The 16,861-nt window shown below is 50.2% G+C and overlaps 1 protein-coding gene across 3 annotated transcripts in view; it reads right to left on the reverse strand.

The window, feature by feature from the left end:
* Nucleotides 1-16,861, reverse strand: part of EXTL3 (exostosin like glycosyltransferase 3) — a 112,552-nt gene that overhangs the window by 4,608 nt on the left and 91,083 nt on the right. For all 3 annotated transcript variants that reach the window (XM_041480995.1, XM_041480993.1, XM_041480994.1), the window contains one exon: nt 1,053-1,180. In XM_041480995.1, coding sequence (XP_041336929.1) covers nt 1,053-1,180 — 128 coding nt within the window. The remainder of the gene's footprint in view (nt 1-1,052; nt 1,181-16,861) is intronic.

Genomic DNA, 16,861 nt, shown 5'->3' on the forward strand with positions numbered 1-16,861 from the left:
TCTCCGAAGGAGCCTGGTGGGTTTCCAGGTGTTTTGTGCCTTTTAATCCCCCTCCCAAGCAGGTTTTGGTTCCCATCTCCCACCCCCAGCAGCTGCTGGGTGTTCTCCGACTGGGAATGGCAGCCCCTGCTCCTTGTGGCCCCTCACTCCCCACAGCTCCTGGCAGGGAGGGAGCCCTGGCTGCAGGAGCTGCAGGAGCAGCTGGCACAAACCTCCCCCAGCAGGAGCCCCCTCATTCCTGTGAGCAGGAAGCTTTTGCCAGGGAGAAGTCAAGGGAAAGCTGGATGCTGGAGCAGAACAGGGCGGGAGTGAGAGCAGCAGCACCGGCCTTTGCTGGGGGACATCACCTGCCTTTGCTGGGGGACATCACCTGCCTGTGGTGGGGACATCACCTGCTTTTGGTGGGGGACATCACCTGCCTTTGGTGGGGGACATCTCCCTTTGCTGGGGGGCATCTCCCATTGCTGGGGGGCATCTCCCATTGCTGGGGGACATCTCCCTTTGCTGGGGGACATCACCTGCCTTTGCTGGGGACATCACCTGCCTGTGGTGGGGGACATCTCCCATTGCTGGGGGACATCATCTCCCTTTACTGGGGGACATCTCCCTTTGCTGGGGGAGATCATCTGCCTTTGCTGGGGGACATCTGCCTTTGCCTGCTCTGCCCCAAGAACTGTCACACCCCAGTGTCACACGGAGCAGAGGGTGGCAGCCACCACCACCACCTGAGCATCATCCTGGCCTTGCCCCTGGCTCACGGATGGAGTGAAACAGCCTCTTGGATTGGTTTTCCAGGCCCTGTCCACCCCAGGAAGCCACAGGCTTAAAACCATCCTGGGACCATTATCAGCACAGCAAATCTGAAGAGCTGGGTTAAGAACTGTGGGAAATGGGACAAGCTGGGATCAGGTTCCCCACCCCATTAATGCGTGTTTCTCCAAAAAGCAGAGCTGGGAATCCACGGGAAGGGTTGTGCCAGCCCTGCCTGTGCCCCTGGCTGCTGCCTGAGCAGGTCCTGGCCGTGGGGAGGAGCAGTTTTGGGCAGGGCTCACCTGAAGCCGAACATGATCTCGTCGTGGCGCAGGTGGGCGTCGTCGTCGATGGACAGGATGGCCTCGGTCTCGATCTCGTCCCAGGGCAGGAACCGGTTGTTCAGGCTGTTCTTCTCCGTGCGCACCACCTGAGGGTGGCAGTGACATTTATGGTGGGGTTTGGGGCTGGGGCTGTGCCAGCTGTGGTGGTGGCCCTGGCATGGGGAGTGCTCCGAAGCCACGAGGTGTTGGCTCAGTCCAGCAGCAGCTCCAGCAATTCCCCCCATCCCAGCCACACAGCTGTAAAATCCTACTGAATTTCTGCCTCTTCCAAGAATCATGGGGCTGGAAGGAACACACCAGGATCACCCAGTCCAATCCCTGGCCCTGCACAGACATCCCAACAATCCCACCCTGTGTATCCCTGAGAGAGTTGTCCAAATGCTCCTGGCAGCCTTGGGAATGTCACCATTCCAGTGCCTGACACCCTCTGGGGAAGAACCTTTTCCTAATATCCAGCCTAACCCTCCCCTGGCACAGTTCCACACCGTTCCTGACAGCCCCATCCACCCTGGATCCTTTCTCCTGCTCTCACACTTTCAGCCTCCCCTGGCTGATCCAAAGTCACTCCATCCATCCCACATTTCCCACCCCATTCAACCCCTCCAGTCCTTTCCCTGCCTCTGCTCTGAACAATCTCCATTTAAAAATTAAGCCCAGCCTGGTGAAAAGACCAAAGCATCACAGCAATAGGACTCCATTAAATAAGATTACATCTGATCCCACAAAAAAGCCCACGCTGAAACCATTAAGAGTGGAAATATTTGTATCGGGATCTGCGTGACAGCTGGGATGATTAAATTCCCATGGAAAGCCAGTCTTGGAGCTTTCATCTGCCAACAGCTCTGGGGGGATGGAATATTCAGCAGGAACACGTTGAATATTGCACTGAAGAGCCATCAAAAGCACCAACAATTTACTGCAAGGGAGCAAACTGGGCAGCTCTGGGCTGTGGAAAAGCAGGGCCAGAGCTGAGCCAGCAGCATTCCCACCCCGGGAGCTCTGTGGTTTCACCAGCACATGGAAAAAGCAGGGACAATGTTGGCACAGGAACTCCTGATCCTGCTCCTTCCCAAGGTGGAGAAGCACCACAAAACTCAGCTCAGTCAGGCTGGGCTCAAGGGTTATCCAGAGCCAGCAGATGCTCCCAGGGGTTTCTTCTCTGCCTGGGAAGGGCTGGAAAAGAGGATGCAGGAATCAGAGTGGGAATGGGGTGAGGAGGGAAGCAGAGGAGCCAACTCCACACTCCGTGTTCAGCTCTGGGGTCCTCGGCACAGGAAGGACGTGGATCTGCTGGAGTGAGTCCAGCCTGGAGAAGGGAGGGATCCAGGGACACTTCAGAGCCCCTTCCAGAGCCTAAAGGGGCTCCAGGAGAGCTGGAGAGGGACTGGGGACAAGGGATGGAGGACAGGACACAGGGAATGGCTTCCCACTGCCAGAGGGCAGGGATAGATGGGATTTGGGAAGGAATTGTTCCCTGCGAGGGTGGTGAGACTCTGGAATAGAATTCCCAGAGAAGCTGTGGCTGCCCCTGCATCCCTGGAAGTGTCCAAGGTCAGGCTGGACAGGGCTTGGAGCAGCCTGGGATTGTGGAAAGTGTCCCTGCCCATGGTAGGGGGTGGGATGAGATGGGCTTTAAGGCTCCTTCCCACCCAAACCATTCTGGAATCCTCAAAGTCTCCACCATGAACCTCCTGTGTGCTCCAGGGCAGTGCAGCTGGCACTGGGAGAGCTCTGCCAGGAGGGTGTCCTGTCTCCACCTGCAGAACCCACCTTTCCTTGGCAATTGTCTCCCTTCAGCTCCCACCCCCTGCCCTGGTGGGTCTCACCCCCAAAGAGCCCAGAGGTGCCATCACCAGCCCTCTCTCTGTCCTTTTTCAGACTCTGAGCTCTCAATCTCTCCTCCTTTGTGCTTCTCCTGCCCTTCCAGCATTTTAATGACCAACTTTGCCACAGCTTTGTTCCCTCACGGTCTGGAGCCCAGAGCTCTGTCAAAGCCCAAGGAAAGATGTTCTCTCAGCAGAGCTGCAAGGCTCTGGCAGCACGGAGAGGCAGCAGTTCTCCTTCCCAAGGAGATTCCAACAGTGAGGAGGACAGGAAATCAGCCAGGGAACAACAAGAGAGACCCCAGCCCATCACCAACCCCCACCTCTCCTCACTGCAGGGGCTCCAAACACCGAGCAGAGCACCAGTGCTGGGATCTGCACCAAATTCCAACTCCTCCAGACTCAAACCCACCCCAGACTCTGCCCTGCTTGCCTTACTTTGGTTATTTTTGACTTTTGTTTGGGACTAATTCTCTTTAAAACGCTTTGCCATCAGCTAAAAGGCCCAGAGCTCAAAACCATGAACCTCCTGAGCAGTTTGCAAAGTTTGGAGACACCTAAAATGCCTCCAAGCACCCAACAGACCACATCAGAAGCTTCTTCTTTTAGAAAATCAGTTCCAGGTGATTCAGTTCCACAACCTGGGATTTGTTTGACTCGAGGAGCACAAAACCCCACAAATCCATGACATCCATTTCCTGCCAGTATTTTCTTGTTCACAGACACGCTGGACAAATGGATCTTAAAAAAAAAAAAAAACCTGAGAGAAAACTAAACCAGAGCATAAATCCAGAGTCTGCCCAGCAATAATGTCCTTTTACCAATACTTTAAAACACGTTTTTATACATAAACACAAAAAAAACACAGGAAAATCAATACCTTCCAGCAATCTCCTTGCTGGTGAGGCTTCATGCTTCAGCTTTAAATTAAATGTCACATATAATTTGATGGTGAAAACATGAGGAATGCCCGGGCCCTTGGAGAAGTTTTGACAGCTCAACTTAGTGAACTGGATTGATTCCTGGGCAAAGAGCAAACTCTGCAAGAACCCGGGCGCCTCATTGCTCATGTCAGGTCTCTGTGAGGGGAAAAAAGCCTGGAGGATGCCCTCAGGAGAGCTGGGTAATGTGGGGAGACAGTGAATGAGCTCTCAGGTGAAGGATCTGCTCCATCTTTGCCAAAAATGAAAGATTCTACCCAAATGGGCTGGGGGAAGAGAGCAGGGGGCGGTGGGGACACCACGAGCTCCCTCTGCTTCTCTGAAGAACAGGACTCAGATGCTCTCCATGCAGAAAGGGTTAACTCATCTCCTGGATCAGGGGTTCCTGCTTTTCCCAGCTTTTACAGAGACAGGGCAGCTGAGAGGCTTTTTAAACTATTTTACTCCATTTTCAGTCTCGATGAAGGGTGAGACATAAGAGATGTAAAACTCAACGCCACTCCAGCAGAAGCCACCCATTTCCTGGTTCCAATACCTTAGAAATGTTTCCCAGCCCATTTAGCTTTTGCCACACAATGCTGCTAACACTTCTAACACCAATCACCTCTATTTTTACCCCACAATGCATCTTTCACAGTTCTAATTCCCTAAAATATCTGCTCTTTTTGCAAGGCCGTATTTTGAAACTTGTTGGAACTTGTTCCTAGCTGGGTCTCTCTCAACAATGTCATCTCTATTCCATGGCCTTCCTAAGTCAGCACACCTTATCTCAGTGTTTATCACACCTTATCTCAGAGTTTATCATACTTATCTCAGTGTACATCATACAAGACTCTGTGAGCTTTGTCAGGCTTTGAGAATTATTTATAAATCCATTTCTCACAATGGGTCTGACCAGTCTGAGCAGCTTTGGAACTTGGCTCCAGAGGCGCCACCATTGTCCCCACCCATCCAGGACAGCCACAATGGGAGGTGATGATCTCCATCCCATCCACATCCTCGTTCCCATCTGAGGAGGTCACTGCCCACCCTCCTTCCTCTCTGCTTCTCCAGCTCTCCCACGTGCACTTTTGGGGAAGAAATCAATTCAAAATCAGCCAATCGAGGCTTAATAGAGGTCAGAGAAGGCTCTGTTGGAGAACTTTGGGATGTGGCAAACTCTAGGAAAAGGGAACAACGAGTTCCAAGCATCCCTGAAGCCACCCTGTCACATACATTTATTTTCAACTCCGAATTTGGCCAAATTCAGAGATGCTTTGATTAAGAAAGTTGCCCAGATTGGCACTTGAGACCCACAGACTTGAGATCCACCAGAGTCTCTCCCCTCTACACATCAGGCACAAGTGCTGGGATTATTTACAAGACTCCCTGGGAGGAGGGAAGGGTGTGCAGATCCATGAAGGGAATAAATCACATCCTTTATTACCACGGCCGGCTCCACTCCCGCTCCCTCTGCAGCCGAGGTGTGAGACCAGACTGGCACTTGCTGCTCTGCAAATGCAACCAGAGATGGGCATGAGGAAGGCAACAACTCTGCTTGGTCCCACCAAACTGCATCCTCCTGGAAGCTGGGTCAGTTTTTGGAAGAGAAGCTGTCAGAACGAGTTTGCACCGAGCCAAGCAACAAATGTGGGGTGTCAGACAGGGACAAAGCCTCAGGCTGGGTGAAGAGGAGGAACTTCTTCATGGAAAGGGTGGCTGGGCATTGGAAGGGGCTGCCCAGGGAGGATTGGAGTGCCCATCCTGCAGGTGTCCCAGGAAGGGCTGGATGTGGGCTGGTGACAAGGTGGGGACAGGCACAGCTTGGGTTCGATGGCCCTGAAGGACTTTTCCAGCTTGGATGATTCTGTGATTCTTTCAACATCCTGGCTCCAGCGGGAATTCTGGCACTGGGGCAAGGCTCCATATGGAAACGACACCCCTGAGGTTCCCTTTGCTAAAGAGGACTTTGATCCTGATGTCTCTGAGCTCTGTCTCATTTCATGGAAGGAGAGAAGAGGCCAATCCCAGGCACGCTGGCTCCACGACAAGCAGCCAAGCTCTCTGCCAGGACAGGTGCCAAGGAGAAGCCAAAGGAGCTGCTGCCACCACCAGAGATGCCACCCAAAATCTCTGCAGCCCATTCCCAGTGAGACAACATTGAAGTAAATCCTGTGAACCCGACCACGGCCACATTTTAAACTCCATTTTCCCAGTGTTTTATCACTACCTGTTCTGGGCAAGCTGAGCTGCTCCACAAAAGCTGGCAGGATCACTGTGGCTCTCAGCCCAGACCTCAGATCTGCTTGGCTGCCCCTACCAAGGACAACCATGGTGGTGCTTATTGAAGATTTCCAAGTGCAGCCTCACACCCAGCGGCGCTGGTGTCCTGCCCTGCCCACGCAAAACCTTTTCCCTCCTGCCAACCTCGACTTCCACCATGAGAAAACCCTCAGAGGACAGAAATTCATGCAGCTCCTACTGGCCAGCATCCTGCTTTCCAAAGCCAACAGCACAGACCCAGGCCTTTGGCTCAGCCAGGAGTTCTTCATTTCATGAGAAATAAAATAATCTGGCCTCGCTCGATACCACGCGAGGCTCCTCCCGGCACATTGCCAGAGCTGCATGGGCAGGGAGGAGATGGGATGCCAGCATGGCATTGCCAGCAGAGCCAAGCCCTTGGGATGATGCCTTTCCTCCCAAAAACCATGCTCTTTATTCCAACACAGAACCAAAAACTCGAGGAAATGAGTCTGGCACAACACAGGGCTCCAGGGTGTTTGTGGCAGCTGTGGATGAGCTGCAAATCCAGCAGGAATTGCTGCCCTGCACTTTGACACTGTGTGAGCAGGATGTCAAAGCTCCTTCCAGACACACTGCCAGATCTGAGCAGGCTGGCATTTTGTAGGAAAAAAAAAATAGATGTTCTTTTGTGTTTGTGATAATGAATGTTTAATAAACTTGGGACGCGGAGGCGAAATCGCAGATGCACAAAAAGCAGCTCTGTGGTGCTTGTTAGGACAAAGATATTTGGGTGTTAGCCTGGGGTTAACATAGTCTGATCCTGATAAATCAATAAATGGGAATGGCTGGGACCTCAGCTCCTAAAGGAACCCTGTTACCACATCCTGAGCCATCCTGAGGGAGATCCTGCATCCAGGCAGAGCCACAGGGGATGTGCTCCTCTCGTGAGTGGTCTCTCCCCACCAACCACCCTCACCATTCCCAGCTGGCTCCCAGCTTTGTTCCAGGACTGGATGAGTCCCAGGATGTGCTTGGATGGAGCTGTGGTAGCCAAGGGGGACATCATTCCTCACCCATCCCAAAGAAATCCACTGGAATCTGCTCCCTTGTTTGGCTTGATGGCACCAAAAAAATCCATTTATCTGAGCATCCAGCCCAAACCTGGCACTCTCAGCAGGATGTTTCCTCAGTCATGCATTGCCTGAGGAGCTGTCCCTGGTTTTCACAGTGGCTTCCCCTGGCAATTCTTCACCTTCTTGTTTCCCCTTTAATCCTCCCTTGTAAAGATGGATTGGGAAGTTACTGTTATCCCTCTCTCATGTATTAATTATTCCCTGCTCCTTCCTCTTCACCTTGAAACAGCCACAGCCCCTCCTTTATGCCCTGAACCCCCAGTTTTGCTACCTCTGACTTAAAGCATTTTCAAACTCTGAATTAAAAGGATTTATGGACTATTTTAAGACTCATCTCCAGAGGTATGGGAAGGGTATTTAGCTCCAAAGCCATCCAAAGGCAGCGCACGCTGAATGTAAATTGGCAAAACAGACGCATTTTAAAAATACGTGTAATTAAATAATGCAACATAAAACCCAGCATAAATTATCCCCTGCTGAGAACAAAACCACACAGGAAGATACCATGGAAAGGCTTTTTTTTTTGATGCTGTGTCCATGCACAGAAAGTGTGCAAACACTTGGTCTCCCTTTTAACTCCTCAGCTGAGATCAGTGGGTCGCTCGTCTCCGAGAGGAGAAAACAGCTTGAGATACCAATAAAACTGATTATTTATTCATTTTCATACAGGGGCAGCTGTCACATCTTCCCAGAGAAAGGAAAGGAGAAGGATGCTGGTTTTAACATTAAAGGGATGCAGATACTGATTTTTATTCTCTGTGCGTTGCTGTTAGTGGCTGTGCAATTAGAGATGCACATGGAGCTGGTTGTCCAATTAGATTTATTTTACAATTAATTGTAATTATTTGGCTCAAAGAAGGTCCCTGGGATAACACGCTGTCATGTTCCACTACTTCCACTGCTGCAGCTCATTCCCTTCTCAACTTCCCAAAATTCCTGTGTGTGCTTTTCATGAAAGCTCACAGGGAAAAACTGCAGAGTGCAAAGCTCATGATCCAACTTCCACTGGCAGGTCTGGGACCATGAGCCAGATTTATGAGCTGCTGTTTGCTGTGAAGCCAAAAAAAAAGTCATTTCCAGAAGAAAGAGCTCACTCTTTCAAGAGTTTTGATACTGATAACCCAAATTTTTAGTTTGGTGGAGGGTTTTTATGCAGTGGAATGGACAATTCCCAAAGGGGTCATCATGGAATCACAGAATCATTAAGGCTGGAGAGACTGAAGGTGATCAAACCCACTAACCATGATCCACACCCAGCACATCCATGGTTCTAAAACCCTGCCCTGGGCAGTTCCAGTGCCTGACCACCCTTTCCATGGACAAATCCCTCCTGGTGTCCAACCTGACCCTTCCCTGATGCAATGTGAGGCCGTTCCCTCTCCTCCTGTCCCTGTTCCCTGGGAGCAGAGCCTGACCCCCCTGGCTGTCGCCTCCTGTCAGGAGCTGTGCAGAGCCACAAGGTCCTCCCTGAGCCTCCTTTTCTCCAGGCTGAGCCCCTTTCCAGCTCCCTCAGCCTCTCCTGGTGCTCCATCCCCTTCCCCAGCTCCATTCCCTTCCCTGGACAATGCTCCAGCCCCTCAGGGTCTCTCTTGCCTCAAACTGAACCTGGCATTGGAGGTGTCCCAGCAGGTGCCACGTGTGATGTCCTGAGAGATGTCACTGTTCTTTACCAATGCTCTCTCAAGATGGAGCTGGATAAACCTGTCTGTTTTCACCTGGAAAATCCTGTCTTGGTATTCAAGGCCCAAAAATTCCAATGGAATTCTGCCCAGCCTAGAAACAGCACCAGATGCCAGAGCTGCAACACCCTAGGGTGACAATGGATGGCAGCAGGAGTGTCCCCAGCACAGGTTCAGCACAAGCAGGACATCTGTACACCGTTATTTGTCAACTCTGAACTTCATCCTCTGTGCCTCTTCTTCCTCTCCAAATACCCCTTGGCTGCTTTAGTGGCAATTTTAACAGCAAAAAAAGGTTGTTCTGATGAAATGGGGACACCTTCCTCACAATGCCTATACCAAACCCACTTTGCTAATACTAGGTCAAACACAGAGATGCCATTTGGGACCACTGCTGAGAAAGAGAACACACAAAGACACAGAAAGAGGGCAGGCAGCAGCTTCTAGCTCCATCCAAAAGCTGCACTGTCACTGCCTGGAGCTCAGGGAAGAGGGATTCAAACCACTTGTGGGTAGCAAGAACTTCCCAGCCTGATAAATACCAACAGCTCAGGAATGGATGTGTGCAGCCAGTGAGCCTGGGGACAGATCCCACCCTCCTGCTTCAGATTTGACCTAACTCAGACCCCTGGGATTGAGCAGGAGTTTTGCTGAGCCAGCTGCAGATCCCTGGAGCACAGAGATCCTGAGGAACACATCAGCTTGGAGTGAGCACTGCTCTGAACTGGCTCCCATCTCCTGGATCTGTTTTGGGAATCACAGGGAAGCTGCCACTGCACCAGGCAGGGCAGAGCTGCACAAGGAACTGACTGGGAAAGCCTGGCCTTATTTTGGCAAAAATATTAATCTTCCCTGCCTGCCTCACTGTCCCAGTGGAGTACTCAGAGCTGTGTCAGGCCAGGTAGGAGCTCCTTGTTATCCTTGGAAGAGCCAAAGGAGAGGCTGGAACAGCCACACAAGAGCCCGAGAACCACTCACAGGCTGCAACTCCCCAGCCAGATTTCAATAAACAAGCAAAACCTCAAAATTTCTAAAGTATGAAAGCCCAGATCTCCCTCAGCCCATCACCAGCTAATTCCTGCTCTTGTGATTTCCCTGGAAAAGGCACATTGCCAGTCCCCTGATCCGTGCTGAGAAGTCTGGCAGCAAACAGACTGGGAGCTCGGGGTGGATCTGAGAGGGGCTGTCACATCTCATCTGTGAGACAGGAGATGGAAAAGTCAGGAGGGGGATCACGAGCACCCCTGAGCTCTCCTTCCCTTGCCAAGCCATCAGAGCCGTGCAGCACCAGGTCATGGCATGGGAGAAAACCCAGCAACTTCCATCCTGGAGGCACAGAAATGCACAGCAGAGAGGAGAGAAGAGCAGAGTGCTGGAAATCCAAGGGCTGTGATCCCAGGGGATTATTGGAAATACCTCCTTTCTGCTCACTAAGTGAGGCAGAGCTTATCTTTCCACACTTTGCTCTTTGGCTGACAGCCCGGATGCTTTAATTACCAGAGGCTTTCTTCAGTGCAAATCCCCTGTATTGTTGTGCAATTACTTCTTCAGCAGGTTCCTCCTGGAGATCTGTCAGACAGGATTTCCACCACAGCAGGAAAACAAAACACCTGACAGAGCAGGTGCCATTATTTGTAAATTTGTTCACATTGGTGCATCTCACTCTTTGGAATACACCACACCCAAGGATGCTCCGAGATGTTTCCAGCATTTAAAAGCTGCTCTGACCCATCCCACAAGAGCTTCAGTGCAAACATTTGTATCTGAGGGCATCCAAATGAACATCCCAGCCCTACAAAGGGAGGAGGGAATTGGAGTCACACTATAACTCACTGAGCAGCTACTAAAAACCTGGAATATAGACTCTGATACAAGCAGAGCCAAGAAGCCATCAAGTTTGCAGGCAGGTTATTGTTTTGATGGGAAGAGGACAGTGGATTTATTAATGTTTATGTGGCTGGGAGCAGTAACCATAAAGCACTCAGGCACATAAACTCACTTTTGGCTTCCAGGTGGATTCCTGTCCGGGAGCCTTCCGGGGACTTCTGAGATGAGAAGGCTGAGATCTCACTGGGGAAGCTCTGGGTGAAATGAAGACAGCTTTGCTGCCAGCATGCCTGCCCTCAAATCCATCATGGAGGGATGAGAGATCCCTTCTGGAATGTCAGAAGAAAAGAACTATCCCAGTACCCACATCACAATCTCCAAGTTGGCATTTTGTTGTTGCTGTTGTTCCAGGAGCACAACTCGCTGAGAACTGCAATTTCCAACAGCAGAGGACAGGGTTGGGATGTCCTCCTGAATGTGGCCAAATAAAGGGAGAGGCATCTTCCCCAAACACACAATTTTCCCTGCAGGTGGCAGAGTCAATCTGGATACAAGATCTAGAAAGGTTTCTAGGAATTTCCCTTTGCTCATAAACTTCAGTTTCTGGATCCTAATTGCTGGAATCCTTGGCCTCATCCTGCTTTACCTGGTCCACATCTCACACCAACCCATCATTCTTCTACCCAGAGGAGCAGAGAACTCAAGCCATGGCCAATGTCATGTCCTTCAAAGCTTGATTTACCCAAAGGCTTTTAATACTTGCTTCAACAAAATTCAGGAGGAATAAAACGCTTCCATCAAGAGGCAGTTTAATAATTACTGCCAAACACATGGTTGGGATGAATCCAGATCCCAGAACCACCTCCCACAAGCCAGTATGGGTTGGGAATTAAGGACCAGCATGTGTTAAAAATTACAGAGATCACATAAATGAGTCACAATTCAAAACAATTCCTTTTATAAATTTCCGACAAAATCAACCTAATTAATACCAGTGGTTTAAAACCAAATTTGTGTTGTCACCTGCATGCAGAGCAAGAGGAAAATGAGCCCTATTGGAAAGAATTATCCAGTTTATGGCTGTTCTGAAGCTTTTCTTATTCCCTCTCAGCTCTGTCACAGGCCAAGATGAGGCTGTCCCTTGTCACAGAGATAAGCCAGGCTCCCACAAGCCAGGCTCTGGGCAGCTCAAAGATCAAAGCCATGATCAGGCTGGAAATGGAACTTCCCTGCCCCAAATGCTTTCAGTGTGGAGAACAAAACCCATTTCTCCTCCCTCCATGAAGCTCAAACCCCTCAGAGGTCAGTTCAAATGAGCATTCAGGAAGCTGAAGACTTTGCTGAACCATTTGGATCTGAAAGTGTGTTCTGGGAAGACAAAAGCTTCAGATTTCCCATCTTGCTGCAGTTAGAAAACCTGGGAACAGGTGAAAACAGCATTTCTGTGAACTTGTAAGGAGACAAACAAGTGGATGTTTCAGTGACCAGGTGTTGCTTTCTCTGTGCCTCAGTTTCCCTCTAGTGCCCTTAGCTCCTTGCTGATGGTTCTTTGGCCAATTTCAGGAGAAGGAAAGAAATCCTCACTTTTTTTTTTTTTTTTTTTTTACAGGACTAACACAGATTTTAATTAACTAACTAAAAGCTTTAAATAAATGGAAGTGTCTGATTTTCTCATAGGCTCTAAGGTGACATCCCCTCACTGTCATCAGCAGAAAAAGCTCCATCCTTTCTGGGTGCTTGCAGTGAAACAACTGATTCCAGGGATTCTGGAGACAGCACAAGGGGAAAACAAACTGCAGCCCTTGGTTCTGAATCCAGCTACTCCATCACCTGCTCTCAATGGCTTTTCACAGGAGATTAACCTTTTCCAGAAGTCCAGGAAAAGCCAGGTGCTGCTTTTTGAGAGGGGAGTGCTCCACATGCCCAGCAGGGCAGGGAGACCCATCAGGCTTTATCACCAACCACAGTTTGATTTCGTGAAAATGGGAAAAAAACTTTGATAAGAGAGCAGCATCTGCTTCCTCACCAGACACAGGTGAGGGAAGGAGAAGAGACTGTGGGGAAAAGGGCTAGGAGAGTGTCCAAAACCTTGGGAGTAAATCACCCCCTTCTCCTTGAGGGCTGCAATGTCTTTGCTGATCGATCCACAGAGCCTGGGGAGGCAGCTGGGAGCTACATCAGACACACAGCAACAAGCAGTGATTAAAAAACTGCTTCTCTAACCTCATATCCAAGAGGCACCTTCCTCTTTGTAACCTCCTCATGTCCCTCACAGCTGCCTCTTTGATGTCCCAATGGCCACAAGGTCCCTCCTGTTCCAGCAAACACAGATTTTCTTTTTTTTCCTCTCTATTTTAATACCCAAATTCCTGACCTCGGCGAGTCCTGCTCCTGTGCCAGGGGATCCATCCATGTCCTGTGGCACAATATCAACTTATGGCCACTCTGGGAGACAAGGCTGTCTTCACAAATAAGGCAGCCTGTGCAGAATGCACAATCAAATGGCTTTGCACAGCAGAACTGCTCCACCAGGACAGATAAAAGCCTGGGAAGAAAGGAAATGCAGATATCCAGGCTCTGGGACTTTATGGGAAGTGGATGTCAACACTCAGTTCCATCATAACAAAGTCACAGAGGATGAAAAGTAGGTGAAAACAAAAGGAAAAAAAGAGAGAAAATGCACCCACACACTCCATTCCCCCCACGCTTGTCCCAGTGCATGGAATAATTTGGGGACATTTGGTATTCTGTTGGTATTTAAACAGGTGACAATACAAACCCTAAAAGTAGCAGGAATGCAGCCCTGGAAAATCAGTGTGGGTTTTGCTGCTGCCCTGCCCTTGGTGCCAAGTCCTGTCGTGCTGCTTTTGTCCCCCAGCAGTTGTGACAGAGCTGCTCCAAACAGGGAGCGTTTGAGATGCACAGGCAGCTTTTGTGGTGATGTTTAATGGCTTCAGCACAGGGACTGGCCCCTGTGACACCTTCACATGTGACAAAACCCATCCAATTATGTCCCCAGCAGCATGCAAGGAGGTATCCCTCCCTTGATTCTCCATTCCAATGCCCCAACCACGCTTCCTTCTGGTCACCGACCCCACTGGCTGCATCCTGAGCCAAGGGGATTCGGAGAGGAAGGTTTTATCTGTGGAAAAGCCACGACAGACCAGCACTTGGCATGGGGGAGAATGAAGGGCAGTAGCACAGAGCACTGTGAGAGTGCTGGAGTTGATATTCTGAGTGCAAACTCCGAGGAGTCGGCGCTGCTTGTTCCATTATCATCCCGCGGTCACGCATCGCTGCACCTTTGCTCGGGTTCTGCAGTGACAAGCATCTGGATTTTAGGATTCCCAGGTAAACTAAGCAGCAAATTTGTTCCTTCCTCTGCTGCTACGCAGCAGAAAAACCACGTATGGAGATGGCAAAACTCACAGGGATTTCAGCACTCAGCTGCCTCCCCGGCAGCAGCGGCTCCGCGGGCAGCAGGTGGTGCTGCAAACCTGACAGCAGCACCCAGGTACTTCTGGGGAACATCTCCCTGCCTTCTGAAACTGCTCTCGTGGAGAAACTGAGCTCACAAACCTGGGATACACTGCTGGTAGTGCTGGTGCACTGAATACAGACTGTTCAACCCAGGGATGGGGCAAATCTCCTGTGGGAAGTGACTCGGTGCTAAGAAACAGGGATTTTCTCAGCTGGTTTTGTGTGAATTGTTCCTTCTGGAAGTAAACCTGGAGCTCCCCACTCCCATATGCAATCCAGGACCTCAAAGCAATGTTGGGTTTTTCCTGATTTGGAACACAAGAGTCAAAGTAAAGCGGGGAAAAGGAGGATAAAGCTGGGACTCACCAAAGAATTTCTGCAGGTGAGTTGGGCCAGAAAAGCTCAAGTCACATCACCAAGGAAGAGTTTGGCAAATGCTGAATAACCAAGCTGAACCAGACCCTGAGCTGGCATGTAGGCAAAGTTCCCAGGAAGGAAAAGGATCGACTGAAATGGTGGTGTTGATCAGCATGGAGGTTTTATTCTCTTTTTTAACTCCTGGTCAGTGTGATGATCTCACTCTGGATCACACACACCACTGCAGCTCATCTCGAGCTGCTGGTCAGTTTGGAAGGTTGGTGCTGCTCTTATCAGAAAGCCAAGCTTGAGGATCCAGCTGCTTGCTGAAGGACAAGCAGAGAAGCTCATTCTGCCACCATAGCCACCAGCCCGTCCAGGTTCTGTCCTCCTCCTCCTCCTCTTAGCCAGAAGCATCACCTACAGACCCTGCCGTGCTCCTTAAAGTGGAGCTATGAAAAAAACCCTTTGAGTCCTTCTGCTGGAAAGGACATGCAAACCTCAGGCATCTGAGCTTCAGAGCCAGCTCAGCACAGCACATTCACACAGCCCAAAGAGAAGGGAAAGTCAGGACAGCATTCCCTGGCCAGCCTGCTCCTGATTAATAAATGTCATGTCAAGGGACCCGTGTGCAGCCAAACAGCTCTGCAGACCCGGCAGCCTCCGGATGAGCCATTTTCCACAGATGATTCCTTTTTAAACAAGCAGCTAAATGGAATGAGCCCTCTCAGCCAGCCACCAGGCCAACAGCAAAGGATGTTACACCACTGGAAGTGGCTGCAGGGATCAAAGGCAGCGACTTATTCTGGAACAAAGCTGGAGGAAGGGATTAGTCACTGCTGGCAGCCGCAGGAGCTGGCACTGAACCCAGCCTAAGCGCTCAGAGATGCCTCCAGCACTCCCAGCCCACTTCAGCCCCAAGCAGGAGAAGAAACCAAACTGCTGCAGGGCTTTTCCAGCCACTGAGGGCCCTCACAAACCCAGCAGAGGGAGAGGAGCTGGAAGTTCTGGCTGGCATTTCTTAGAATGTGAGCAGAGGTTGTGAAAATATTGCTTTGGGCTAAATGAGGTTAGCTCCAAATCACAGAATCCCAGAATGGTTTGGGTGGGAAAAGACCTTAAAACTCATCCTGTCTCATCCCCTGCCACGGGCAGGGACACCTTCCACTAGCACAGGCTGCTCCAAACCCCCTCCAACTTGGCCTGGAATGTTTCCAGGGATCCAGGGACAGCTTCTCTGGGCAACAAAGAAGTTCAGCAGTGGCTGTGATGTGGCTGCTGGAGCTGTCACACTCCTGTCCTGGGAAGTTCTCCTAAGGCAGTGCTAGAGATACAAACATTTGGGGAAAAGTCAGTTTTTGAGCTTGCACAAACAAGATTTCTCATTCACAGCCTTTGGGTTTTGCTGCAATACCGATTAACGTGAGATGGGAAGAGTTTTTACAGCTTTAAATGTGAGGGTAAAGTGCCTACATCTGTTCCAGGGGCAGCCCTGAGTGACTACAAACCACTTCACATTACGTTGGATTTCCACCTACTCACTTCAGGCTGAGGACAGGGACAGAATATTTGATCAGACTCCTGTGCAGCTTAGGAATCTTACTGATGTTTTAGTAAATTATGCCATCTATATTTAAGTTTTTTTTTAAAAAATCAAATATATTCTGTAGCCCTGTTTATCTTGTTATCCATGAAAGATTCAAAGTTCCAATGCAGCTTTGAGCTTGACTCTTGATTAATTCCCAGCCCACCAGGGAAAAGAAATCTGCTTGGGAGGACAACCCCCAAATCACAGCCAAGCAGTGCAGTTTGCAAATGATGTTTCAAGGAACACATCAATAAATAAGGTCAACACATGGAGTAAGGAGAAGTCCAACTCTCCTTTGGGGAATTCTGCCAGCCCAGAGCCACACATCTTTTGCCACCAGCAGGCCCTGGTGGGGTTCAGGACTCTATTTTGCTTCCAAAGGCACTTTAACGTGCTACAGACACTGCTTTGTCTCATTAGCTTGTAATTTACATTAAATGATAAAATGGTTTGGGTGGGAAGGAACCTGAAAGATCATCCCATGCCAACTCTTGCCATGGACAGGGACACCTCCCAGTATCCCAGGTTGATCCAAGCCCTGTCCACCCTGGCCTTGGACACTTCCAGGGATGCAGGGGCAGCCACAGCTTCTCTGGCAATTGTATTCCAGAGTATTACCACCTTCACAGGGAACAATTCCATCCAAAATTCCCATCTATCCCTGCCCTCTGGCAGTGGGCAGCCATTCCCCGTGTCCTGTCCCTCCATGCCTTGGC

The sequence above is a fragment of the Pyrgilauda ruficollis genome, unplaced genomic scaffold, assembly GCF_017590135.1.
Source record: "Pyrgilauda ruficollis isolate IOZ18807 unplaced genomic scaffold, ASM1759013v1 scaffold54, whole genome shotgun sequence".
Taxonomy (NCBI): Eukaryota; Metazoa; Chordata; class Aves; order Passeriformes; family Passeridae; genus Pyrgilauda; species Pyrgilauda ruficollis.